The sequence below is a fragment of the Lineus longissimus genome, chromosome 5 (assembly GCF_910592395.1).
Source record: "Lineus longissimus chromosome 5, tnLinLong1.2, whole genome shotgun sequence".
NCBI lineage: Eukaryota > Metazoa > Nemertea > Pilidiophora > Heteronemertea > Lineidae > Lineus > Lineus longissimus.
The window spans coordinates 744,082-770,643 of NC_088312.1; the positions used below are offsets into that span (position 1 = coordinate 744,082).

Genomic DNA, 26,562 nt, shown 5'->3' on the forward strand with positions numbered 1-26,562 from the left:
CTGAGAAAACTTGCCGTTTTAGGCAGATTTGCGATGATTGAAACAACACATCTACCTCATAGTTCATGTGTTCTCATATGACAAACCCAGTGGACACATAGCCTGAACTAACATGCTGCGATCGGGAAAACCCTTACACGCACCAATTAGCGCTTGAGCGTGTGACTGACTATTGTAATCGCTTGGCGTTAGAAGTAGGAACTAGACATTATTGGACCAACAGTAATGTATCATGTGTTGTACTTAACATTTAAAGGGGGACTATGGGCAGGAGCAGAGGGCTCATTTGGCCATCCAGGTCACCCCTTTCACTGGACTGCCTATAGTCCCCCTTTAACGAAAAGTCCCAGGGAGCGAAACGACTTCGATTTGGAGCTAAACCAATGGGGCGAAAAGCCCAGGGAGCGAAACGACCGGATAGCATTTGCAAGACTTCTCGGCAATGTCGGCATGAGTTTTTGAACATGTTGAAGGCATTCATGGCATTTGTTGAAAGCTTCACAAACACCGAAGACGTTCTTCTTATGTGATGCCGACAGTAGCATAGATGCTAACAGTTGCTTTTGTTTGCATTTTCTTGTGAAAACTTTGTAGAATAGATGAATATGAACAAGGCACTTCACTGTCGTAGCTGCAACCAAATTTTTAGTGGAAAAGGTGTGTGCTTCCGGTCACCCCTCTCGCTCCTGTCATTCATCTTTGTCTTTGAAAGTTTTAGTCTTTTTACTGATGTCCAACTGACTGAATTTACTGATGTTCTGACTTCAAATCGTAGTAACCAGTTACTCTCTCTTTCAGATGTGAACCAGCAACATGGGTTGAAGACCCCACTGTTGTTAAAATGTGCTCACACCATCTGTGAGAGCTGCGCAAGGAAGATAGTCAAGATCCAAAAAACTCTTGTCACTTGTCCGACATGTCAGGTAAATCAAAAGATCTGCTGATTGCAGCTATGGTTGGTATAAACAATGAGTGAACAGAGAGGTTCTGGCTGTGACGAAGAAGGCGTCTAGCATGCCCTTAGACGTAAAGATAACGAAATACTGCACTGACAGGTAATCTTCCTGCTCAGCGTAATAGTTGAAAACTAGCAGCTTGTGCCTATATACTCCTCGCTCTGTTTTGCTCTCTGCAGGAGGCGACACCAGTGAAGAATGGAGATGTCAAGACTTTACCACCAGACGTCTATATCATGGGATTATCCATGATAAAAAAGACCTCCATGGATCAAGCGTAAGATATTTATAGGCCTACGTCAAAACTGAAATTTCACATTTTGTTTAACTTTGAGATGATTCTTCCACCATCTCTCATAATTTTGTCAGCAGCAGTTGTACTTTGTATTTTTTGAAACAATGTGAAGAACTGCTACCTTCAACTTGATGATGTAAGGAAGGTGGTTTAAATTTCAAATCTTAAATGTTTTTTAGGACTATGCTCAAGCTAAAAGCAGCTGGTGTGGTTGTGGCACCCAAGAAGACACCCTCGTCATCTTCTGGGGGTGCTTCTGGTGGCAGAGGTGATGGAATAGTTCGAGGTGAGCTGACTGCTGTTCATCTCTCGCATTCAGAACCATTATCATGGTCATCAGAATTCAGTTTTGAGGTGGGTGATATGTCAAACATCCTCCTGATAGTTTGTTTCTCACTCTTATAAGAGTTCCGTCTTCATTTAAAGCAGTATCGACCACCAACTTCAGATCTGGATGGACAGTCCAGTTGACCAGTACAAAAATTGACCTAGTATTGGGTAACATTTTGACTAAGTACTCGTATGTTTGTTTTAGAGTTGTGTGGAGAATGCTGCTCCAATGAAGCCACAGTTGCCTGTCTCAAGTGTGAGTGTAATATGTGTGGACAGTGCTTCGACAAGATTCACCAGGCAAAGATTCTAAGGTCTCACCGGGCTATAGCTTTTAATCAGAGGTAAGTTTTTGGCTGCATTCTTTCAATTTTGAATCCACCTTGGTTCAGTTACCATCGACTTCTGTCACCACCGAGACGCAGTGTCGGGGGCCCAATCCTTGAGTGTTAGCATTATAAACTGCAAGGCTTTCCTGGTTAGGTAACGAAATGGCCTAAGATCAAGTGACCATGGCAGATTGAGGTGGTCTCCAATGATATAAGAGATACCTCGACCTTTGTAAGTTTGGTTCCTCATATTTTTATCATTGCTACTTTTCAGTGAGAGTTGTTCAGGTGGAACCACATGCTCTGTCCATGACAACAGGGAATATGAGTATTACTGTGAGGATGATAAAGTGTCCGTCTGCTCGCGATGTGTGATCGCTGGAAAACACAAGGACCATCAGATATCTCCGCTGGAAGAGAAGGTAAGGTTCTGGCAAACAGTGTGCTCTGTCCATGACAACAGAGCATACAAGGAGTCCATCAGAAGCTACTCGTGTTTTTAACTTAGTGAGTTAGCCCTCTAACCCAATATACTGCATGTACTACATGAAGAATATCTTTATTTAGAATAAAGGAGTCCTTGCTGAGCTTGATCCAGCCATTCAAGTTGCCACCAATGTCGTCAAGAAGATGAAAGCTTCAGTCAAGGTAGGGCACATTTTCTCCATAACTTTTTAATTCGTTCATGTTGTGTGCCTAAGCCAATATCCCAGAAGTTTGAGTGAGTTTCCTGTCTGAATTTCACCTCAAAAACACAATTAATCTGGCAACCGGTCTAAACCTCTAATCGATCAGAGGCATGTGCTCACAGACAATTCTCAATTTGGAAATGCATCTTTTCAATTAAATGTCCTGATTTGATATAAGTGTTCGATGTTACAGACAATTGATGCCAAGTTCCCTGACATCAAAGCTGATTTGGAGAAGAAGATGGCCAGTGTGAACCTCCACTTCCATGCCATGCATTCACAGCTACAGCAGAGGTGAGGACCCAGATTTGATTAGGATGAAAGTTATCCTAGTTTTCTAGAATCTTTTTGGGGGAGGAGGACTTCTTTATCATGGCTTCCTGATGTAACAGTTAGTTTTGTTGAGGGAACAGTTAAGTTCGTTATTGATTGATTGATAAAGGCAATCAACCCACTATCACAATTGCTACAAAATCTTTTACCAGTGCCATGAATCAGCATTTACGAGTGATGTTGATACCTAAAGTAAAAACCATATCATTGTTTGACCAGAATTGAATTGTATCGAGCTTCTCTCTTTTCTTCAGAGAAATTAATCTGATCAACGAGCTTCAAGTGACCTACAGTAAGGTGACTGAACCCCTGCATGAGATGAAGGCATTCCTTGAGGAACAGCAACAGAGGTTTGATGGACTGATCAAAGGTAAAGTCGGTAATCTTCTCATGTATCTTCAGTGCTATTCATAGTCCAGAGTCAAGTGTTTCCTGTAAGATTATCGTAATTTAGGTCAGAGACCAAGAATGAAGTTGAGTGGTTTTAGACATGACATTCAATGAGCCAGAATTACAAACTTATTATATGAACTAGAACTACAATGTCGTCTTGACCCGTTTGGATAACAAATGAACAGTTATGATGCTTCTTTCTTGTTCAAAGATGCGCGAAGACTTCACAACAGCCAACAAGCAGCTATGAACGGTCGTGGCATTTTGGATCAACTCCAAGAAGCTCAGCAGACGGACTGTATCATCAAGACTCCCGACACGAAGGAACTCGATATTTGGTATGCTCTCGGGTGAAAGTCTGGCTCGGAATATTAATGCACCTTTTTTTTGGCTGAGGCTCCCCTGTGCCTTCATCTGCAATCCTCAGTCTGCACAACAAGTCACTATCTGCCCATTGAACTATACACCTCCTATATCTATAAAGACAGGGAATACATGTAGTACATTACAGTGTCTGAAGTGAAGATTTTTCCCATGCATCAAAGGCTGAGTTCACTCTGATATGTTCTGTGACATCCTCTCCTTTCAGGTGCAAATTCTCTGAACAGCTAAGAGGTGAAATAACATCTCATGGAGAAATAGTTTGTGAGGAAAAGCCGATTGGGTAAGTGCTGGATTAGTTTTCCATCAGTTCACGCCAAGTTAGTTATAGGATCTGATAACTGGCTTCGTGCTCTGGGTGGTGACGCAGAGAGCACTGCAGTTGTAAGAGACATGTTGAGAGAGATGGCTCTAGACCGTTATGCCTGTGAGTATTCCATGGCTACTGTTCCATTTCAGATACATCATTGAAGCCCTGGATGAAGTCGATGACCTTGAAACTCCCAGTGAGTCCAGTGATCAAGAAAGCTTGCCTGGCCAGCTCAAACTACTGAAGGCCCTCAGTATGAGTTCATGTACATCAGGCCCCAGTAGTACGACTTCTGATGATGTCATTATTGAAGGTAAGATTATGAACGTCTGGCCAGAGTAATGGATCATATTCAAGATTAAGTGTGATCTCCTTCCCCTTGATCATGTTTCATACCCTTCCCTTCCTTTTCAGATTCAATCAGTGTTAGCCTCTCCGGGCCCAAGTCTGGTGCCAACTCCATGATGGGCAGTTCAGACAACATGTCCTCAAAGTCGTTGGATCCAGAATCTGAACCTGAGACAAGGAAGCCAATGATGGGAAAACAGCTTCTGGAGAGTTGTGAGTTTGAAATGCTGGCCTTAATGGCAGACTCAAACATGTACCACATTTCATGCGTTTATCTCCTACACCAATAGGTAGTTGAAAGTAGAGCATATGCTAGGGCAGACCCGGGAGTCAAAGTGAAATATGACTTTTCAACGTTGTAGCCGAAGAATCGTTACCAATTCTTTTCACAACTCATTCGATGTGCTATTTTCCAGATCATTCTGAGGTGGTGGTCGTCACACACATCCGTCATCCCTGTCACTTCACCGTCCAAGTTCATTCAAACGATAAGAAGCTGAAGGCATTGTCTCACAACATCAACCGCTGGTGCTCCTCCGTTGAGCCGAATAAATATATTCCCATCGATGTTGAACCTGGTGAGTATGTGTTTCTTGATGATGTTGCATTGGGCTGTATTCTTCTCTTGATATCCAGAGGAGGGATCTACTGCTCATCTGTTCGACAGAACCCCTCCGTTTTGTTGCTGTTTTTGCCTGATTTGTTTTCACCTTGACTCGTCATAAACTTTCCTATCTTTGACTTTAATGACTGTTGGTGTTTTCTAGATGATTTGCTCCTCGCTCAGTTTACCAAGGATGACAAGTGGTACCGAGCGCGTGTGAAGAAATGTGATATCGACACGTCAGGAGACATCCCAGTGACTCAGGTCGAGGTGCTATATGTTGACTTCGGCAACATGGAGACCATCCCAAAAACAAGGTATGTGTCTTGGATTATTTCTGCCTAGAATCTGTTTTGCGCTCTCAAAACTTGAACATTGCTCTTTCATCAGGCAAACCACTTTATTGCTGCTGTCCCAACATTGGAAACTTTAAAGAGGCCATGACATCACAGCGCTGTTAAAGGGACTATAGGCATGAACAAGGTGGTAAGATTGGTAGTCGCCAATTAGCCAGTATGCACAGTATGGGAACTGGATCTTGTTCGGCTTGGTGATAAACATGTTCCTCGTACCGGCATGAAGACTGCAGATGTACTGTGAGATGGTAGTGACACCTAGCAACAACTTTATTTAATTTAATCTGGCCCACCTTGCCCCTGGCTGTAGTCTCCCTTTAAACCTTTCTTCCAGGTTGCGCAAGATGCAGAAGAAGTTCCTAAAAGAGCCTGAGTTTGGCATTCTGTGCACACTCGTAGACATTGTACCTCCTAATATGGTTAGTACAGTCCCTCAAATATGATACAATAACCACACAGACAATAAGGAAACCATACATTGGGTCCTTCTGCTCATTGGTATCAAACCAACAAGTCACTGTGGTAGTCTTCAGTCAGGCTACTGCCAAGACCTAAATGGTTGTTTGAAATGAATACTTCATCTAACTGGTTTTGGATTTGAACAAGTATGTCATGCGACTGATCAGACACTGGTATTGTAAACATAACTCTCTTCTTGATGGTGTTTTCAGAGCAGCCAGTGGTCAGAGGAATCCATCACTACTTTCGCCAGGATGACTGGTGACACCAACATGCTCATGACAGTAAGTAGGAGTTGTAACATTCTGAATATAATGCAGTGATTCCCACCAGTATTCATGGTTTGCAGTGTTGAAAACACAGCTTCTGAATATCTTGGCTGTAGAGGAGAGCCCTCATCAGTCCACTGAATATCAGTCATTATTGTCATTAAGTGGCCTTTTGGTTGTCTTTCTGGGCCGCCAATTCTTCAGATTGCGGTAGTATCTTTTGGATCTCCATTCTGCCTGGCGTTGAGCTTCCCTCTAATGATTCTAATCCTTCCAGGTTCACAACCATTCCCATGGTTTCCTTTATGTCGACTTGTGTAAGCCGCCGTATGAAGAGGTTGCAGACGACCGACCTATATCTGTGAGGGATGCCCTTGTGTTCCTGGAACTGGCCGTCTTCTTCAGCCCTCAATCAGTGGTTGTGCCACATAGTAAGTGTCGGTACTTATCAAACTCTGTTTGAACAAAGTCTCTTATTTACTCTTATATTTTGTTTTGGCAATACTCCTCATGATGAGGCGACTTGGAAGAGCTCTTCTCTGAATTGCCCATCGTGGGGTTTGCACAAGGTTTGGGCCAAGAGAGGCAAATCTATTGCATTGAATGTTTGATGTTTTTATTTGTCTGATTATTTCACTCGTATTTTCAGCCAGAATATATCCAGCTGAGCGCCAATTTCTATCCCCTGAGCTGCCAAGGGTTGGTGACGACATCCCATCCTATGTATGCCATGTAAATGACCCATGTGACTTCTTCATCCAATCGGTGAGTACATGTAGCGTAGACAAAACAATAGTTTGTTATGGAGCTCATGACTTTACCCTGCTTCTATGTGATGTCAATTTGGAGTCAGTAGCTGGCACATTTTACAGCTGTTTCATGTCATTGTTGCAATTAAGACATAATGCATTCGTTGCACAGATGGTAAAGGTTTCATTCAAACCAACTTCTCTCGGGTAGTCCTCATATGGTTCCTTGTCCATTTTTAGCTTGGAGGGGATGATGTGTCCTATCTAGTGACCATGATGAATGAGCTCCAGAAAGTCTACAACATGGACAAAGGTGAACTGTGGACCATATTCTGTCCGAGGATAGGTAAGGCTGCATTCTCCTTACGATAAAGAGGTGTGGGGTACTCTTATTTAGTTGAAGTTCCTCATCTTTTGATGACTATTTGCACGGCAGGAAGAGAACACTTCTAGGATTAAGTTCTTACTTTTGTATATAGTAAGTCTGACATTTCTCTTCAGGTATGATTTGCATAGCGAAGCACTCGACCGATGGATTATGGAATCGAGCCAGAGTGATTGGAATCCCCGGCGGCAAGATGGTGACTGTCCAATACGTCGACTACGGCAACATAGAATGCATCAACATCTGGAAGCTCAAGAAGATCCTTGATCCATTCCTTCTGCTGCCAGCCCAAGCCATTCACTGCAAGTTGACTGATATTAGGCCACATGACAACGAATGGGAACCAGAGGTAGAATCACATTTTCATATTCTTTAGGCTCAGCTTTGATAAGGAGTTGCCCAAAGTAGTCTGCTTTGCTTAGGTTGTGCTATTACTAGGCCAGTCACTGCAAGTTGGCTGATATTAGGCCACATGACAACGAATGGGAACCAGAGGTAGAATCACTTTTCATATTCTTTAGGCTCAGCTTTGATAAGGAGTTGCCCAAAGTAGTCTGCTTCGCTTAGGGTGTGCTATTACTAGGCCAGTCACTGCAAGTTGGCTGTTTGGTTCGATGACAGCAAATTGTAATCACATATTTGTTATTTGCAGGTTGTGCAGAGTTTTATCCACATGACACACAATGTCGTGATTCACATGAAAGTGACACGGATATCCAAGGACTGCCTCAATGTGATCGCATTCGATTCAACGGAAGGTACAGAGATCTGCATTAATGCGGAGCTTGTGCGGGCAAACTTGGCAATATCAATTGGGCCCTGGTGAGTAGGTGATATTGAATAACCTTTCTTACTATTGTGCTAAACCATACTCACTTGGTTATCGTCTGACAGAGGTTAAGCTAAAGTCTGCTAGGTTATCTCTCAAGCTTAATGACCAGGCCAGAGTATATCCCCTCTTCTGTAACATTAGGCAGCCAGGAGCACAGCTCCTCATGGATGGAGTGTTAATCTTCATATTCCGGTACATTCTCAATTTTCAGTTCCAAGCCTCAGAAGGTGAACCCTGTCATAGCCATGCAACAAAAGATCACACCCTCCAAAGCAGAGAAGCTGGATACGCCACCTGCATCCGAGTCTGGTCATGCAAGACCAGTCAGTAAATCAGTGAGTTCATCTCATTATCTCCAGCCACTCGGCATGGTTATTGAAATACCTTGACACTGACACTTCCAAGACTGTGATTGATGTCCTGACTGGAGGTTTTGAACCCTCAGCCCAACCTGTGGCGAAACTCTCCAACCTGAGGGCTGTTTTGTTGCTCTTACCAAACGCTAAGGTGATGTTGTCCTACTGAACCTTACTTTCCCATTTCCAGGCTTCTCTCACGAGTGTCATTGCTTCAGACAGTGAGACTGATCTTGCCTTCTTCCCCGTCATCATCAGCAATGTGATCTCACCATTCGAGATATATCTCCAGACCACCACCGCGATGGAAGATGGACTTGCAAAGTGAGTATACAATTGCTACTAGGCACATATACCCTGCTTGCCACACTGCTGGCTACCACACAATGGGGCCAGGGTTCAAATCCTAGATGCCAGGTGCATATCTCAGGATGAACTGGGGATGAGAATTTGCTTCAAAGAGTGATAACCATTTTGAATGCCGTTTTCACCTTTCAGGTTGATGAAGGAGTTGAATGAGATGTACAAGGATTCCGAGGCGAACATCGTCAAGTGGGAGAAGGGTGATTATTGTGCTGTGATCTACTCTGAGGACAACAAGTGGTACAGAGGTCGCATCCTCAAGGTCGATGATGAAATGACTGATGTGAGTAGAAAAGGATGACGAGAATATAAGCTGTAAGATTGTATCACTTAAAAGGTGACTTTAAGCAGGAGCTAGAAATCAGCCTTAAAAGAAAACTGCCAAACTAAATGCATGTTTTGTTCAATTTGCAGGTTCACATTCTCGACTTTGGCTACAAGGAACGAACATCAATAAATAACCTGCGAGTGATGGAGGAAAGTCTCCTCGAGCAGCCATGTTTTTCGCTCAAGTGTTTTGTTGATGACATCCAGCCGGCCGGAGATCCGCACAAGTGGTCTGCAACTGCTGTCGAATACCTGAGAGAAGTCCTCCCGAGGGGAAAATTGTGCCAAGTAGCTAAAAATGTAAGTGTCATTCTTTTTCATCAATAGAACTTCATGTGGCATTCAAATAGGCCAGATTAGTGAATGTTTTGATTTCAATGGTGCAGCAAAACAAGAGCCCCAACATAAACAGCCAAATAGTGCGAATGGTCATCACTCATCATCAAGCCAATATGGATCTAGTTTTATCTTGGATTGTATTTTCAGGGTGATATCGTTGATGGCTCACTGCCCGTGACGTTGCTGAATGAAATGGAGACTGAAGCAGATGCCTTGAATGCGGCATCCATAATGAACGTCTCCATCAGCAAGATCTTAAAGGAGCGAGGGGTTGCCTTGCCCATCAGAAGGTACCACCATGGGATAGGGGCCAGGGTTTTCACAAATATTGTATGAATCGACGGCACATTGAATAAATTTTAAAACATTTGATAGTGGTGAGAAATCAATATGACTGTTGTACTTGGAAAGAGTGACACACCAAGATGATTAGTCTGAGAATTCGCTCCACTAGACCATTGGTATGTTCAACCATTATTTGAGGTATGATGTGTACCAGTTATAAGTTCAGCCATCTCCACTCACTCCTTTTGTACATTTGTTCAGAAAACCCAAGACCAAGAATCCTAGTCCAGCTGTTCCCATGTCACCACCCAAGGCCAAGCCAAAGCGACGAATGGAGGAGAACCTGCGAGTGAGCTACCTGGCTCCCTTGCCCCCGAGTACTCCCGTCCTGCCCGTCGTTCCCACCTATGTGAATTACGATTGTGTGATCTTTGTGCAGAGGACTGATGATGGTGAGTATGTTATACCGGTGCGAGAACCCATCCAGTGCCTTTAATGGTGCTTTTCAAGACAATTGCACGCAAATTATATTAATCAAAACCTGCAGAAGAGAATCCTTGTTAATGAGTTCAATGTTTGTTTTCAGTGGAGGACACCTTGACGGACCTGATGGACCAGTTACAGGAAGAATTTGCCGACACACTACCAGAGGATGATGTCCTCTGGGAGACAGGGATGTCTGTGACGGCACGATTCAGCGATGATATGATGTGGTATCGCGCTGAAATAGTTGAAATAGATGCCAGAGGAATCAAGGTATGGAAGTGTGTTATGAGAAATGGTTTGGTCTGAGCCAATATGGCTTGGTTTTGTTCAGCCAGTTTGGAGAAGTTATTCTTGTTTCGGACCTTTAGTTATGTTCACCGAATGTACATAAGATTAAGCACAAGTACTTGAAGGCACATCCTGTTATATTATTGTTTAATTAGTGTTTACCTTCGTTACCACAGGTCATATACAGCGACTTTGGTAACTCTGAGTACGTTCCACCGGAGAGGCTACGAACCAAACTCATGTTCACCGACATCCCATTGCAGTGTTATGAATGTGAACTCAAGGGCATTGTGACAGTAGGTGTTTTGGTTGCTGAGAGTTGATGTTATGCCTGACAGGCCACAGCTAGAGGGCGACAGATGAACATGACCAGATCAAGCTGGTGGATGATGAGCACACATGCGGTGATGAGTTGCTCCAAAGTGTTCTAACAGTCTAGATTTTGCTTAATGTGGTGAGAAATTCAATCAAATTGAACCTATGTTGACTTGAGTTAATCACCTTTCTTTATGGTTCCAGGCATCTGGTGATAACGTGTGGCCTGTTTCTCACCTGAACTACCTTCACAACATGATAGTCAGCAAGCAGTGCATTGTGACCATCAAGGTAAATAACACTGAATGCTCACCTGTAACCTGACTAGTAACCATTGACCTACGTTGTAAGGCAAGTGGCATGGTATCTGAGGACACTGCACTCCAGTGTTTACGAGTGATGTTTGAAGAGTGTCTCATCTTCTGACCATTTTCCTCTTCCCTCATTTAGGAACAACCAGTTTATGGCTCACGATTACAAATCTCGCTAACCATCGATGACGTCGACTTGGGAACTCATCTATGCAACTTTGGATATGCCCTAAACTTGGAACCGGAGCCGTTGGTGATAATCGAGGATACCTCCGAATCGACCCTGGTGGAGGACGAGTTAAGCGTCATCCCTGACCCGTGTCCATCCCGTGGTCCCAAATCAGCCTCCTGGTCTGATATCGTTGAACAAGAACAGGCTGCTACTAAGGTAAGTGCTGGTCATGAAAACAAGATTTGAAAAACATTGGATATTGAATTATTGTGACAGAGTCGTGACATTAATATTGCCTGAGTTTTAGCATGATCTTGACGCTCCCCCCTGGATATAAATCAATGCGGCCTGTTAGGATGCCAATACTCTCTTGTCGTTGTCCATTAACCATTTGACTGTCATTCCACTCCAGGGCAACATAAGTCCATACAAGCAGCTAGAACTACCAGCAAGGGGTGAATACTTCAGTCTGACTGTCACCAACCTCGTCAGTCCCAGTGAGATCTACGGTCAGTTTACACGGCAAGAGACCGATGAGAACCCCAGGGCTGTGGAAATCAATCGACAGCTAGAGACGCTGGTCGTGATGGTCTATGAGATCAACCAGATGGCCCATGCGTTCCATCTCCTCAAAGATCCCGCACGTGGTAAGCAGGAGATTTTGGTTTGAAACTAGTCTTGGACAATCACCAGCGGCCAAGGGAGGAACTTGAGTAGCTCCCTCCGACCACTTTCTCCTTGGCTCAGTAACCAGGCCATCACTTGGGGGCCTAAACATATTTGAACGCATCAAATGCCCACGGAATGAACTATTACTCAGCTTATTTGCTTGCACAGACATTGCCTTATTCTTTTTTGAAGCATCAAGTTTTCAATGATAATGTCAATATTTTGTTAATACCTTTGGGCATTCCAAACCTTCTAAACTATTTATTTCATGAAAGTTGTAGTTATGAATGATATCCCCGTTCATCCTTGCAGGAATGGCGTGCTGCTGTCAGTATACATACGACCAGCAGTGGTACAGAGCGGAGATCCGCGATATTTGTGGTGATGGGTGCACCGTACATTATGTTGACTATGGTAATGGTGAATCACAGCCGCTCTCAAGGTAAAGACTGGTTATGTTATCAAGGATTTTCAAGTCGGAACATGTTTTGATGAAAAACCCAGACCTACACTCAACAAGAGGTTTCATTACATGTGTATGCTGTCAGACAAAAAAGATTTTTTTGGGAAAAACCAACATTTACAGCAGCTGTGTTTGCAGTTCCTCAGTCTGATTGAGATGTGTTTCCTTTCAGCCTGAGATCTCTACCTGAGAAGTTCATGGAGCTACCGGCAATGGCCTTTAACTGTGTGTTAGACGGGGTGGAGTTGCCCGTCGGTGAGATAGAATGGTCAGTGGAGGCTATGCAGAGAATGTCCGAGTGTCTTAGCACTGTTCCAGCAGCTGTGGCATGTTTGAAGGTGGGTTCAGGCATGATTTTACATTTGAACTTGGCAGAGGGTGCAGAGATGAGCCTTCCTGGAGTCTTCACACCCTTCATTGAAGAACAACACATACTATGAAATCCAGGCAGCAGGCAGAAGCTATTTCCCATTTGATTGATTGCCAGCCTTCAGGTCTATCAATGAATCTTTATCCCATTTGATATATCTAACCATTTTTTTCTTCGTCTTCAGAGTGATTGGCCCTTAGCCATTGTTGATCTCTACGCAGATATTCCCATCCGCGGTGAACCAGCACCTCTGATCTATCAAGATCTCATCCAGCGAGGCATCATACGTATGGTGTAAAAGTCGCATGTGTCCGGATGAAGTGAAAACGTTCTCCCACTCGGTATCTTCTCAAGAAATGACTCTGTGCTTATATCGATGTGCCTTTCCTTACGGGAGAACAATATTCCAAAGGTGATAAAGCAGTAGACTTGTAAAGAACTCATGTGAGGAGCCAGTTCTATGTGTTCAGATTTATGTATCGTTGATGGAAATGATCGACTTCTTCGTAAAATCAGTAGTATCTTTATTAGGATTACAGTAGGATTATCCTTCAGTTTGTTGTCGTGTAATTTTCAGAACTGTCAGATTCCTGGCATACTTCATGTAGTATTAACATGCAGTGTTTGCAGATTTGTGTTCATTTGTGCTTAGTTGTTTTTGTTACCAGGCATTTAGATATTAAATGCTATTTTGTAATTAAACATTCATGATAAAAAACTTTAACCTTTGTTGATTGCATCTTCTTTGTCAAGGTCACTCTTGTCTCTGTTGAGGACAGGGTAGTGCTTGGTAGAGGGTGTTCTCTGCCGATACTGTCCTTGACACAACAGAATAGTGTTGTCCTATAAGCTGGAGACGGGCTGTCCTTGGCAGAAGCAGACCAGGGTGTTCTCCAAGATGGTGCCAATACTGTCCTTGTCACAACAGAATAGTGTTGTCCTATAAGCTGGAGACGGGCTGTCCTTGGCCGAAGCAGACCAGGGTGTTCTCCAAGATAGTACCAATACTGTCCCTGTCACAACAGAATAGTGTTGTCCTATAAGCTGGAGACGGGCTGTCCTTGGCAGAGACAGACCTGGGTGTTCTCCAAGATAGTACCAATACTGTCCTTGTCACAACAGAATAGTGTTGTCCTATAAGCTGGAGACGGGTTGTCCTTGGCAGAGACAGACCTGGGTGTTCTCCAAGATAGTACCAATACTGTCCTTGTCACAACAGAATAGTGTTGTCCTATAAGCTGGAGACGGGCTGTCCTTGGCAGAAGCAGACCAGGGTGTTCTCCAAGATAGTGCCAATACTGTCCTCCAGGATCGGGCTGTCCTTGGCCGAAACATTCCTGGGTGTTCTCCAAGATGGTGCCAATACTGTCCTTGTCACAACAGAATAGTGTTGTCCTATAAGCTGGAGACGGGCTGTCCTTGGCCGAAACAGACCTGGGTGTTCTCCAAGATGGTACCAATACTGTCCTTGTCACAACAGAATAGTGTTGTCCTATAAGCTGGAGACGGGCTGTCCTTGGCAGAGACTTGGGTGTTCTCCAAGATAGTGCCAATACTGTCCTTGTCACAACAGAATAGTGTTGTCCTATAAGCTGGAGACGGGCTGTCCTTGGCAGAAGCAGACCAGGGTGTTCTCCAAGATAGTACCAATACTGTCCCTGTCACAACAGAATAGTGTTGTCCTATAAGCTGGAGACGGGCTGTCCTTGGCCGAAGCAGACCAGGGTGTTCTCCAAGATAGTACCAATACTGTCCCTGTCACAACAGAATAGTGTTGTCCTATAAGCTGGAGACGGGCTGTCCTTGGCAGAAGCAGACCAGGGTGTTCTCCAAGATGGTGCCAATACTGTCCTTGTCACAACAGAATAGTGTTGTCCTATAAGCTGGAGACGGGCTGTCCTTGGCCGAAGCAGACCCGGGTGTTCTCCAAGATGGTACCAATACTGTCCTTGTCACAACAGAATAGTGTTGTCCTATAAGCTGGAGACGGGCTGTCCTTGGCAGAAGCAGACCCGGGTGTTCTCCAAGATGGTACCAATACTGTCCTTGTCACAACAGAATAGTGTAGTCCTATAAGCTGGAGACGGGCTGTCCTTGGCAGAAGCAGACCAGGGTGTTCTCCAAGATAGTACCAATACTGTCCTTGTCACAACAGAATAGTGTTGTCCTATAAGCTGGAGACGGGCTGTCTTTGGCAGAAGCAGACCAGGGTGTTCTCCAAGATAGTGCCAATACTGTCCTCCAGGATCGGGCTGTCCTTGGCCGAAACATTCCTGGGTGTTCTCCAAGATGGTGCCAATACTGTCCTTGTCACAACAGAATAGTGTTGTCCTTTAAGCTGGAGACGGGCTGTCCTTGGCCGAAACATTCCTGGGTGTTCTCCAAGATGGTGCCAATACTGTCCTTGTCACAACAGAATAGTGTTGTCCTATAAGCTGGAGACGGGCTGTCCTTGGCAGAAGCAGACCCGGGTGTTCTCCAAGATGGTACCAACACTGTCGTGATGTGACTGTCGCTTCTCTCTCTTCGCGTTTGCTACACGGTGGACCTTCCAAGGCCGATTCGGTCTATTTGTGTCTGTCAGCTATCTATCTCACCTTGTTGATTTAACGGTGGAGCAGCCAGGTTCAGTTCGGTCTTGTGACTGATACATCTCTCTCTCAGTGTCCGCAAAGCAGTGGAGCATCAACGGCCAAGTCGGCCTGGTTGTGTCTCATCTCTTTCACCTTGTTGGACGGACAGTGGAGCAGTTCAGGTCCATTGTGGTCTCGTTGTGATTGTCTCTTCACTCTCACCTTGCTGGACGGACAGTGGAGCAGTCAGTTCCAATTTGGTCTTGTCGTGATTGTCTCTTCTCTCACTTTGAGTCAGCAAAATGGTAGAACCACCTGGGCCATTTTGGTCTGGTTGTGACTGTTTCATCAGTCTCGTGTTTGCAATATGGTACAATGGGGTTGCCCGGACAAATTCGGCCGCTGTGTCTCTTTCATCTCTCTGATGGTGGAGAAGGTTGAGATGTCTTTCCCTCAGTCAAGCCGGGTTGTAACACTGTCCCAATGAAAGCCAGGGTGGTGATCTGCAGAGCAAAAGCTGAAGCTGTGCAAGTCACACCTACTCCGAAGACAGTCACAACCTCGAGAAGTAGCACTGCAGTTCATTGGATACGAATTTACTGAAGCTTGTTTACAATTTCACCATTGTCCACTGGCTTCTTCAGGACGGATGTCCCCTGTCCTTGGCACTACCGAATCTAGTATCTGTGGCAAGGACAGTACAGTATGGTCATTAGGTTGGGAGAACATCTGGTCCGCCAGTGACAATTTTGTCTTCAGCTATTAGGACAACCAAATTCTGCTCATCCAAGGACAGTATTGACACCGACAACTGGATTCTGTTATGACAAGTATTGTATTGTCTCCAGCTTACAGATCTAGAAAACTCAGGAGCGCGCTGGTCTCTGGCTGATAGGACAACCAGATTCTGTTGTGGAAAGGGCAGTATTCTCACCAGCTTGGAGAAGACCCATATTCTGTTTATATACAGAGTATGAAGTTGTGATTACTTTTTGAATACGAGTGCCTTTCTACGTGTCGAAACACATTGCGTCGAAGTCAATTCAAAGAGTATAACATAACATCATATTTCATTAATCATGGTTTTATTGTCATTCATATAAGGTAAACATTAACAGAGCCACAACAAGAAGTCTCATAGTAGTCCTAGTTCTTCTTGATATGCAAGAGTACATGTAGGTTCGTCTCTAAGTTTTAATCGTGAGTAAAGCCTTCTTCTTCTCTTTCTTCTTCTTGGCCTTGAAGTTCCCCGTCGCATCAGCAAACAGCATCACCTCCTCCTTGGCTTCCACTTGCTTCTTCAGAAAGTGGAGGCCAGCCATGTTGAAACCTATCCGCTCCTGAAATAGGCATTGAAGAGTTTATACATCCCTTTAGTAAATGTAGGTCAAGCACCTTGTGGAATCCCCAACAGCCCCTCCGTGTGTCTCCCACCTCTCGGAGTCAAGGCAAACCACCTCTCTCAAGACTGAAAGCCAACTGTGTCTCCCACCTCTCGGAGTCAAGGCCAACCACCTCTCTCAAGACTGAAAGCCAACTGTGTCTCCCACCTCTCGGAGTCAAGACCAACCACCTCTCTCAAGACTGAAAGCCAACTGTGTCTCCCACCTCTCGGAGTCAAGGCCAACCACCTCTCTCAAGACTGAAAGCCAACTGTAAACAAGGCCCTTGGACCGTACAAACAACTTACGGCTTCCTCTATGAGGCAAGGCTATGCCAGGACACCCGAGGACCCTGACACCAGAGGAGCCAGGCTTTTTGAATAAAAGACAAATTCCTGCATCAAATACACAGGGGACCTCTCACGTTTAATGGACAACTGGAGTCTTTCACACTCACCCTTATCTCATGCACCCTGTTAGATGTCTGTGACTGTAATCGCTCAAGGACTGGCATTAGTGTTTGATTCGATGTGATCTGACCATGGTGAATTCTGAAAATGATAAGACACTTTGTCAAGTCACTGAATGCGAGATATTGGGTACCATGAATACAAGTCAAGGCTTGAAAGAGCCAGGAAAAGTGCATGTGCCTCCTCAAACACAAGTCCCTACCTTCCGAGATACAAATGGGGGTTATCTGGTCCCTGATCTGTGATCATTACATCCTCCTGCAGTCATTGCCACTACATGTACCAACTCAAGTCAACATTCCAAATAACTTTACTTTGAGATGTAACTCACCTTAATAAAAAGAACAAACATCTACAGCAGAGTTCCGTTTCCCAGTGCGACGCTAGGAAGTCATCAAGTAGTGCGAGCAGGTCTATCACATAGGAAAATGGCAGCACTAACAATGATTCTTCCAACTCACTGTAAGATAAATGATACCGGTACATTTTTCTAGTGAAGCAGATGTTTATGTGCATCAACTGAAGTGTAACAAGCCCATTTACCCTCAAAGCCTGTTACATGTGCAGGTTTTAAAACAGGTGCTGCTCCATCAAGACAGGCAATGTAGGAACCATACATGTACATCGCACTGTTAAACTCAACTTTTCAATCGAAGAACAGTACGTCACTCAAAGTAGTAGAAGACGGGGCAACGTCCAGCCATTCTGTGACAAACAAGGGAACCTACCAAAGATGGTCATGTTATATGTAACCTTTTCCTCACCTTGATTTAACTCTTTTTAAAACGTTCATGACATACTCCTTAGGTGTTGAAGCTCTGAATGCCACCAACATCATATGGAGTGGTGGTGGGGGGAGCTCCTTGCCCTTGGCCTTGCACTCTGCCTCATGCTGCTCCAGCTTGGCTTCCTCCTCCTTGTAGAGCTCGAGCGCTTCCATTATCCTCTCAGCCTAGATGGAGGTCAAAAGAGAATGTTATGATAACAAATGAGCATCAGCCATTCCATTCATGTTGTACAAGTACATGCTGAAGGAAGACACAGTCCTCTAGGTACAAACCGAGAGGAGACTTGTTCCAAACAGAGAACCTACCATATTAACTCAAAGTTCCCACCCTTGAAATATTACAACTGACTCCATGATTAGCAACTGCTGTTGCGGGACTTTCCCAGACAGAATCAGAAACAGTTACAGGTCAGCAGAACACAACCAACTCTTGCTACTGTTACCCTGCTACACTCACAGCCTTGACAGTCTCTACAGTTTTCTTCCCAGCGATGCCGACTTCCGTGTTGGCTTCCCCAGGAACCACTGGCTGCTCGCCATCTCCAATGGCATCATCATGTTCCTTCTCTCTTTGCTGAAGATAAAGGGCGAAGAATTCTCAGGACATTTTTATTAACCCGTATACTGCATACATCAGAAAGCAACCGTGGCTGTCTGAAAAGAGGGCAACTTTACTAAACCCAAACAAACAGTTCCCGTCACCAAGGATACGCAGCAGTTCCAAAAACTATATACAAAGCCCGAAGTCAAGGAGCCTTTTCAGAAATTGCGTAAATATCGATCCAACAGATGTTAAAACTAGTTCTCTCCAAAACATACAATGATCAGCCAACACTGTCACTTACTATTTCCTTCTCTTCGTCCAGAATCAATGGTTCCGTTGTCTTCTCCCAAATGCGTAACGATCGGTCATGTGAGCCAGTCAGGACAAAGTTACCACTAGGACTGACAGCCAAACACCAAATCTCAGCATGATGGCCCTGAAAATGGACATTCGTCGATTATCATTAGGTCTACTTTCCATCCAATATTGGGTAGTTACTTGGCACCTGCATGTATCATCTCAGTTATAAGCTTGCCCAGTAATTCCAACTGAGACTGGATTCTTGACGACTGGGTGAACCAACTAAACCAATGCGTCAAGAGAAGAGTACCTTGTTTCTATCATATCACCCCCATCTAGCTTACCTCCAGAGTAAGAATGTGTTCAAACTTGTCTCCATCCCATTGCTTTAACTTCTTGTCCTTTCCACATGTGAAGAAGAGATGCGTCTTGGCTACAAACTGAACGCACATGATGCTGTAAATGAAATGACGCTGATTTTTATAAACTGTTTTTGTCAAATATCTGATAACATCTCACACGACCCAAACTAAAATACATGTATACTGAAAGTGCATTTAGAAATATTTCAGTCTTTGGGACTGTTCTGTGTGGTGAGAGTTCTTGGTGGAGTATCCAGAGTGGACCAAACACATTTCTGCTGTGTTTCTCAAGTTGACGACAAGTCATAATCAACTTATGGTTTGAATCCTTACCTGTCGTCATGAGCAAACATTGACTTGTGACAGTCACCAAAATCAAGTCCCCAGAGTTTGACGTTCCTGTCAGCTGATCCTGTCACTAGTAACTGACTGTCTGAGGAGATATCCATACATAAGACGGGTAACTTGTGGCCGTACAGGGAGAGGAAGAACTAGAAATAACAAACAGGAGAGATGATAGGCAAATTGGTCCAGAACCAAGGCAGCACTATTTACCAAGTCCTCTAGTTACATAGTTACAGGAGTTATTCAATGATGGCATTATTCCAATCTCGTGCATAGTTTCCTGCATCAACCAACCAGGTTATGCCGAGTACATCGAGTACCAATCAACAACTCTGCTGACAGATAGTAACAAAAGTTGGACTCCTACCTTGAGTGTGTCAGAGAAGAACACTTTAACTGTGTTGTCTAGGAGGGATATCGCCAACAGACGCTGGTCAGGACTGAAGCGGACGCACAGGACATCATCTGACATCTTTAACGTCCGCGAATGCACCAGTGTCAATCTTTTCCTGGGAGAAAATCAAAGAGTATACAAGTCCATCCACTGATACAATACTTACTCTTTCTTCGATGTCTAACTGGTTACTCAGACGAGACACACGAAAACACAGAGTAACAAATGAAGATGAGCTAGGCTGATAAGCAGTAGGCAATATGCTTCAGAAACAACTGACATGCTTCCTTTGTACTTACCGACTAGAATATTCACTTTCTGCGACAAGTTCAAAATCCCAGAACTTCACTTCCTGATCAGCACTACCAGTTACAATACCTCGCTGAAACAGAAATGTATACGACTGATGTCTGGTCTTCGATTCAAGATGCACACATCATTACTCCAACTCTAACCAAAGCTGGCAAAGGCCAGGGATGGTGAATCTATCTTGTTATGATATGAATGTCTGTCCAAGTCTTACCTTGTCTGGACTCATACACATTGTCCAGATAGCACCAGAATGAGCCACAATCTCTTCAGACAACATCCCAGAGGCAATGTCCAAGATCTGCAGTTTCCCATCCTGAAATTATGTTCAAATTGTTCAAGCGGACATTTCATGCACAGAATTCTATGTGATAAACATCTGATTGCACCATGATTTCAATGACAAGCTCATACGTGTTACAACTTCTAGCTGAAATAGGTAATATGTGGCAACGATAAAGCAATCAAGTTGATTCAGTCCCATTGTCTTAACCTCTTTTTCACAGGCTACTGATCTTACAAGGGACACTCTGAGCCGACAGGAAAGAGACTGAAGCACCTACCTTAGTACCGACCACAACATGTCTGTCTCCAGGAGCAAACAGCGAGGACAGAGCATAGCTACAGGCCATGGTACGAATACAATGCTGTGAGGACCTATTCCAGATTTTGACCGCTTCTCCACTGGCAGATAAGAAAGCAGTGTTATCTGAACTAAATGCTACCGTCCGCACGTCTGTTTTGTGACCAGGCATGGTGAGTGATCCCAGTGATTCACACTGCGGTTTCTTCTCACTCAAGTCGACTGAGAACTGTTCAATTGTGTTACAGGTCAGCAGGACCACAATCTGCGGAGGAAAGAAGAGAAAAATAATGCATTTTCACTCTTTAGAACAACAGGACACCAATAATCTAACAATTGTCTTGGACTTGAACACGTCTAAGTAGTTTATATAAACAGTCAAAGGCACCAGTGACACATACAACAGACGAGCATGTCAACTCCCTGACCCTGTTTGCCATTCTTGATACAGATTTGTGTCAAGTCCTGATATCACCCACCATCTCTACTGAGAACCCTAAATACATCTGCATTCAGGTAACAGTTTCCTCCGCATCTCTTACCTTCGCATGGTTTCCATCCTTCAAAATATCGAATGATCTGATTTTTCCCTTTATCCTTGTCTCGCACAGACGCAGCAGTTCATCATCAACTGTTCGACTGACCGTGACCTCCTCGGGTGCACCAGAATCTCTGAATATTGAAAAGACAATGATAGAACCCATCATGCCAAAACAAACCACACCTGAAATTAGCACAACAGCCATTGTACATTTCACTGCCACTTCTAGCATGGCGCATGATACAAGCCTAGTGAAACAACTGGGTTTTGACGAGATGACTAACAGGCGAGTTTTGACGCTGATCAACAATGAGTGAATTAATATTAAATATGATACCTCATTCTCTTTCGTGCTTTTTTTTGTCGTTTCTGTATTCTTCTTTGTACTTGCACTTCCGTTTCTACTTTAAGCAGTTCAAGCACGGTATCATTACCCTGAAATGTGAAGAGCCAAAATCGAGCTAAACTACATATCATGTATGCCGCCATAACATTAATGTTATTGCATTTTAATGCCAATGACATTTTCTGGTAAAAAATCTCAAATACAATGCTGAACACATAACTATTCCGAGATAAGGTTAACTTACATGAAGGCCGAGCAACGTGCCACTGGCATCTGTTGTCATAGAAACCACCCTATTTTTTCCACGACGTATGACTGAGCCAATCTTTTTACAGGAGAGAATGTCCTGAAATAAAACAGTTTACATTTGATTTAGTGACAAGGAAGGATTTACATGTGTGAAAGAATCGTTTCTTAAAAGTTTACTTCTGTATCACTTTCAGCTGAGATCAGGACTGCAAACACACGAACGTCAAACCAAACCACAATTCATACATATCTAAAACAAAGAATATATTTCATACTGCAACACCCGATCAAAACCTTGAAAATCAGCCTTTAGTTGGCTGATATTTCCCAGCTTATGATCCATTTGTTGACATACGTGTGACTCTTACCGTTTCCTCCTCCTCCTCCTCCCCCGCTTCAAGTCGCATCCTCTTACTTGCAGGATCCTCCGCATCCCCGGCCTCTGGCCCATAACTGATGCTCCACACTCTTATCTCGTTGTCCCCTGAGCCTGTGATCAGGCGAGAGTTGTCACAGGACAAGATGAAGTCCCACACCTAAAGCCAAGGCACATCAACAAACTTTCAAATCGCTGGAGAAGAACTCAATCACAACAGGTCAGCTGATGACTAGAATGTTTGACTTCCAACCAGTCAGTCACTCACAGTCTCTCAAGAGTTGTCAAGATTATACCTGCCCATAGAGAGCTTAGTAACCTTCTTTGAATTTTCATATTTTCAAGAAATGAAAAGTAAAGTTTGTGAAATACATCTAAGCCGATACCAGGCGGGGTCATTTAAGGCGAAAATGATTTGAGCCTCTGTCAATTTGTCAATACCTAAAGGTTGAGGAATGGCACTCAATAATGGACACTCACCTCCGTCCTCTGACCAACCAAGGTTTTGAAGCAATGTTGGGTTTCAAGGTCCCAGAACTTGATAAATGTGTCTTTAGAGCTGTAAAGGGAAAACACGTGAAAGACTAATCTACGGATGATTGACGAGACATGAAAGACAATCAGGTTTCATCCACTCTTGTTGAATTTGCTTAGTTGCTTCCTTTTCACCATGACTGATTGAGAGAAGTTTTACTTAAGATTGATCTGACATCATCAGCAGCAGACTGGCAATAAAATATTACGCTAAGCACACATTTTTTTCGTAGTTTTGATGGCCCTTATCAAAACACCTGAAAATAGTTTAAACCAAGCCATTTACCTTGTAACAAGTATATCTCTGCCCCTCATGAACCGTGCCTGTGTGATTTGATCTTTGTGACCTTTCAATCGGTACAGACCAGATTCGTTGATGACGTCCCAAATGATAATATCTGTATCCTGAAGAGGAGGCAAAAAAGACCAACATTAACTGATGTATCACTTGCACAAGAGGCCAGTTCATCAAAGTGATGTCTATTTTAGGTATGAATACACCCTTAACTTTGAGACCACGTGGCAAATGATACTTGATGTTACTAGCAGAGAATGAGGCCAGATAAATTGCCCACTCAGAAAAGGAAACAATTTGCATCATAAGTCACAATTGAATCACTTCTCTTGTATCTGCCCTTTTGGTCAGCTGATTTATTTTTGGAGTTTTTTCAAACCAAGGATATTTACCTTAGAACCAGAGACTAGTCTAACTCCAGTGTGATCAAACTGTAGCGCAGTCAAACATGACTTGTGGCCATGGAAAGTGACTTGAGCATCTCCTGTGAGCAGACTGAACACAATGACTGTACCATCATTATACCCGACAGCTATTGATCGTTTATCTGGACTCTTGCCAAGTGCAGTGACCTCGTGCTTCCCTCCCTGGAGAAATAAGTGCTGAAAACAGAGAATAAGAGAGACTGAACTATACTGAATGTAGAATGAGCAGACTACCAATGAGATACAAGACAAGGAATAACAGAACACATCCTAGACCTTCTACATTGTAACTGCAGAAAGCATTGACAAATGAGTACCATAATGGCCTCATCCTTTGACACTTCGGATGCAATGAGCAGGCTGATAATTGGACATTCGGAAATGACACTAAAGTCGCTATGATAGAACAACACTTCACAATTCTGCAATCAGCTGACAAAACGCGAAAAATATCAGTTGACAAGATTGGTTTTAAGTCATAACAAAACTAAATTCTTAAAGGAGGGCTGGAGGAGACAAGACCACAATTGATTTTTTAAGCCTTTTAGCAGTTAAATTGTCAATGTTTGACCGCGACGCATCAAAGAACGCGTGGTGTTGTGAATCTGAAATTTAGATTATGTTATTCCGGACAGTCGGGCAAGTAAATGGTGAAAAATAAAATGGTGATTGACCACGGAAATTTTTTTTTAATCGACAAATTAGACAGACTTTGATATTTCCACTATTTTCAGCCAACTGGCAGAAAAAACTCAAAACACGCCCCCTATTACCCAATTAGCAAAATTCGAAATTAATTTTTTCATCAAATAATTTCTTTATATCTGTAGACTTGCCACAACAAATATTTTTTCAATACCTCTCCAAATATGTACTTGAGAGTAAAAAACATGCACTCGTCTAATAGATAGGCCTGGACCCTCCAACCTATGAATATTCATTAGTGGTCTTGTCTCAATGAAGGTACATTTCAGGGGTTAACATTTTGAGATTTTTTTCAAACTAATGTACATGACATCCCACAACTCTCCAACAAAGGAAAGTCATATCTGGACATTTTTGGAGAAATGAGAGACATTTCAAAGAGTGGTACAACTGTGCCAAAGCGACGAAAGAGGACAAAATCGACAAAAAGTCATGATTTTGCACCCAACAGCACCAAATTCAAAGACCTGCCCTGGCCAGAATAACCAAGCTATGGAGCTGAAACTTTAGGATGTGATTTAGGAATATCTTTGCTGCTTAGGGCACAACTTTCAGAATCAAGGCCTAAGTAGTTTCAAAGAAATTACAAAATGAATGGCAACACAACAAGACTTGTAAAAATGAAACCGAACTTAGACCGGGGTTAGGTTGACTCTTATTTGGGTCAAATTAAGTTTTTTTCTCATTATTTTAGCTTGTTTTGACCTTAAATCATCAGCAATACAATATTCTAAATGAATTAGAGTGATTTGAGCACATTCAAATTTTTCACTATATTGACCCAAAATGTAGTGTAAATAGAGACAAGACCACAATTGATTTTTTAAGCCTTTTAGCAGTTAAATTGTCAATGTTTGACCGCGACGCATCAAAGAACGCGTGGTGTTGTGAATCTGAAATTTAGATTATGTTATTCCGGACAGTCGGGCAAGTAAATGGTGAAAAATAAAATGGTGATTGACCACGGAAATTTTTTTTTAATCGACAAATTAGACAGACTTTGATATTTCCACTATTTTCAGCCAACTGGCAGAAAAAACTCAAAACACGCCCCCTATTACCCAATTAGCAAAATTCGAAATTAATTTTTTCATCAAATAATTTCTTTATATCTGTAGACTTGCCACAACAAATATTTTTTCAATACCTCTCCAAATATGTACTTGAGAGTAAAAAACATGCACTCGTCTAATAGATAGGCCTGGACCCTCCAACCTATGAATATTCATTAGTGGTCTTGTCTCGGAGATGGACAATCTTCATATTAAGATCGATACAATATCCTTTAGTCATCATTGTGACCTACTTACCCTGTCTCCAGTTCTCAAGTCCCATACAATAACATTCTCACAGGCTCCGACTGCACAGTATTTTCCCTTGACACCTTGCACCTCCAGATAGACAATATTTGACTTCTGGCTTCCGACAACATTGAAGACAGAACCGGCAGCATATCGCAGATACTGCTTTGTTAGACCCATTCTGGCTAATCAGCCTATAGCCTGCAGCAATAGCCTTTCTAATGGAACCTGAAGAAAAAAGTATATCAGATTGAAACGAATTTACCGTGGTGGGCTTTGGCAGCTTGACTGTGTAGGCCTAAGTTACAGTGTCATTACACATGCAAAATAACACCTAGATCATCCACCACCATTACTCACAACCGGTGAGAGTAAAACAGTAAACACATGAATAGTTACTGACTTTACAATATAGACTTACAGAGTAGTGAATCAGATACTCAGAAACTTGTATCTGTACGACATGAACACACAAAGTAAATATATTGCCAAAAATATGTATATTTTTGACAAAAACATGTGCGTCTCACTGTTGTGGTTGTCGTTAGTTAGTTTCCAGCCTAGCCGTGCATACCGAAGACCATAATTTGCCCCTCTCCCTCGTGGTAACCGGAAAAACGCCGACCGACCGACCGACCGACTGACCGACTGACCTGCGAACCTACCGTCATATGCAGTATCCCTTTCGCTTTCTATAGCACATGTATCTGTGTAGTGCCCAGCGCAATGGACGTGATGGAATCCGACGTGTCTGACAGCAGCATCTCCAGTCAATTATACCGGGAAAACGAGCCCACGCGGTAAGGAACTGATAACGATACTCTAAAGATATGCTTTGTCTACATGGTCGGTGGATATAAAAACATGATTTGGGCCTAATCTATGCACTGTAGTTTTTCTACTCGAGTGTCTCGACCGATGCAATGCATGAACTGCAACGCGCAATATGCATTTGTTGTCATTTGAACAGAGCACGTGC

General features: G+C 43.3%; 2 protein-coding genes across 2 annotated transcripts; one reads left to right on the top strand and one right to left on the bottom strand.

The window, feature by feature from the left end:
* The first annotated feature begins 438 nt into the window (after positions 1 to 438).
* LOC135488261 (RING finger protein 17-like) lies at positions 439 to 13,471 on the top strand. Its single transcript, XM_064772796.1, has 36 exons — positions 439 to 657; positions 799 to 923; positions 1,136 to 1,233; positions 1,431 to 1,537; positions 1,787 to 1,925; positions 2,185 to 2,332; positions 2,478 to 2,558; positions 2,793 to 2,893; positions 3,187 to 3,302; positions 3,537 to 3,663; positions 3,915 to 3,989; positions 4,166 to 4,329; positions 4,431 to 4,577; positions 4,781 to 4,942; positions 5,132 to 5,285; positions 5,659 to 5,743; positions 5,996 to 6,067; positions 6,330 to 6,483; positions 6,702 to 6,817; positions 7,042 to 7,147; positions 7,303 to 7,535; positions 7,839 to 8,008; positions 8,230 to 8,353; positions 8,565 to 8,698; positions 8,873 to 9,020; positions 9,152 to 9,364; positions 9,551 to 9,693; positions 9,950 to 10,140; positions 10,275 to 10,444; positions 10,639 to 10,758; positions 10,982 to 11,068; positions 11,228 to 11,476; positions 11,673 to 11,907; positions 12,242 to 12,371; positions 12,565 to 12,730; positions 12,947 to 13,471. Exons 1-36 carry the CDS (start codon positions 600 to 602, stop codon positions 13,058 to 13,060), a joined length of 4,962 nt encoding a protein of 1,653 aa, XP_064628866.1. The 5' UTR covers positions 439 to 599; the 3' UTR covers positions 13,061 to 13,471.
* Positions 13,472 to 16,419: 2,948 nt separating this feature from the next.
* On the bottom strand, positions 16,420 to 26,121 carry LOC135487821 (WD repeat-containing protein 3-like). The gene is made up of 21 exons (XM_064771918.1): positions 26,005 to 26,121; positions 25,593 to 25,811; positions 23,545 to 23,754; positions 23,144 to 23,262; positions 22,804 to 22,882; positions 22,316 to 22,483; positions 21,943 to 22,044; positions 21,690 to 21,787; positions 21,354 to 21,483; positions 20,792 to 21,076; positions 20,443 to 20,544; positions 20,219 to 20,301; positions 19,893 to 20,034; positions 19,514 to 19,671; positions 19,163 to 19,274; positions 18,820 to 18,954; positions 18,432 to 18,548; positions 17,952 to 18,139; positions 17,519 to 17,647; positions 17,175 to 17,268; positions 16,420 to 16,675 (listed from the first exon to the last, which is right to left on the bottom strand). Exons 2-21 carry the CDS (start codon positions 25,761 to 25,763, stop codon positions 16,523 to 16,525), a joined length of 2,775 nt encoding a protein of 924 aa, XP_064627988.1. The 5' UTR covers positions 25,764 to 25,811; positions 26,005 to 26,121; the 3' UTR covers positions 16,420 to 16,522.
* Positions 26,122 to 26,562: the final 441 nt, after the last annotated feature.

Coding starts and splice junctions, on each gene's coding strand:
- LOC135488261 (XM_064772796.1), top strand. CDS start 600: ATGAATATGAACAAGGCACTTCACTGTCGTAGCTGCAACCAAATTTTT. Junction 2,333..2,477: donor TATCTCCGCTGGAAGAGAAG/GTAAGGTTCTGG, acceptor ATCTTTATTTAG/AATAAAGGAGTCCTTGCTGA. Junction 6,818..7,041: donor GTGACTTCTTCATCCAATCG/GTGAGTACATGT, acceptor GTCCATTTTTAG/CTTGGAGGGGATGATGTGTC.
- LOC135487821 (XM_064771918.1), bottom strand. CDS start 25,763: ATGGGTCTAACAAAGCAGTATCTGCGATATGCTGCCGGTTCTGTCTTC. Junction 22,883..23,143: donor AGAGATATACTTGTTACAAG/GTAAATGGCTTG, acceptor TTCCCTTTACAG/CTCTAAAGACACATTTATCA. Junction 17,269..17,518: donor TGTTTGTTCTTTTTATTAAG/GTGAGTTACATC, acceptor TATCATTTTCAG/AATTCACCATGGTCAGATCA.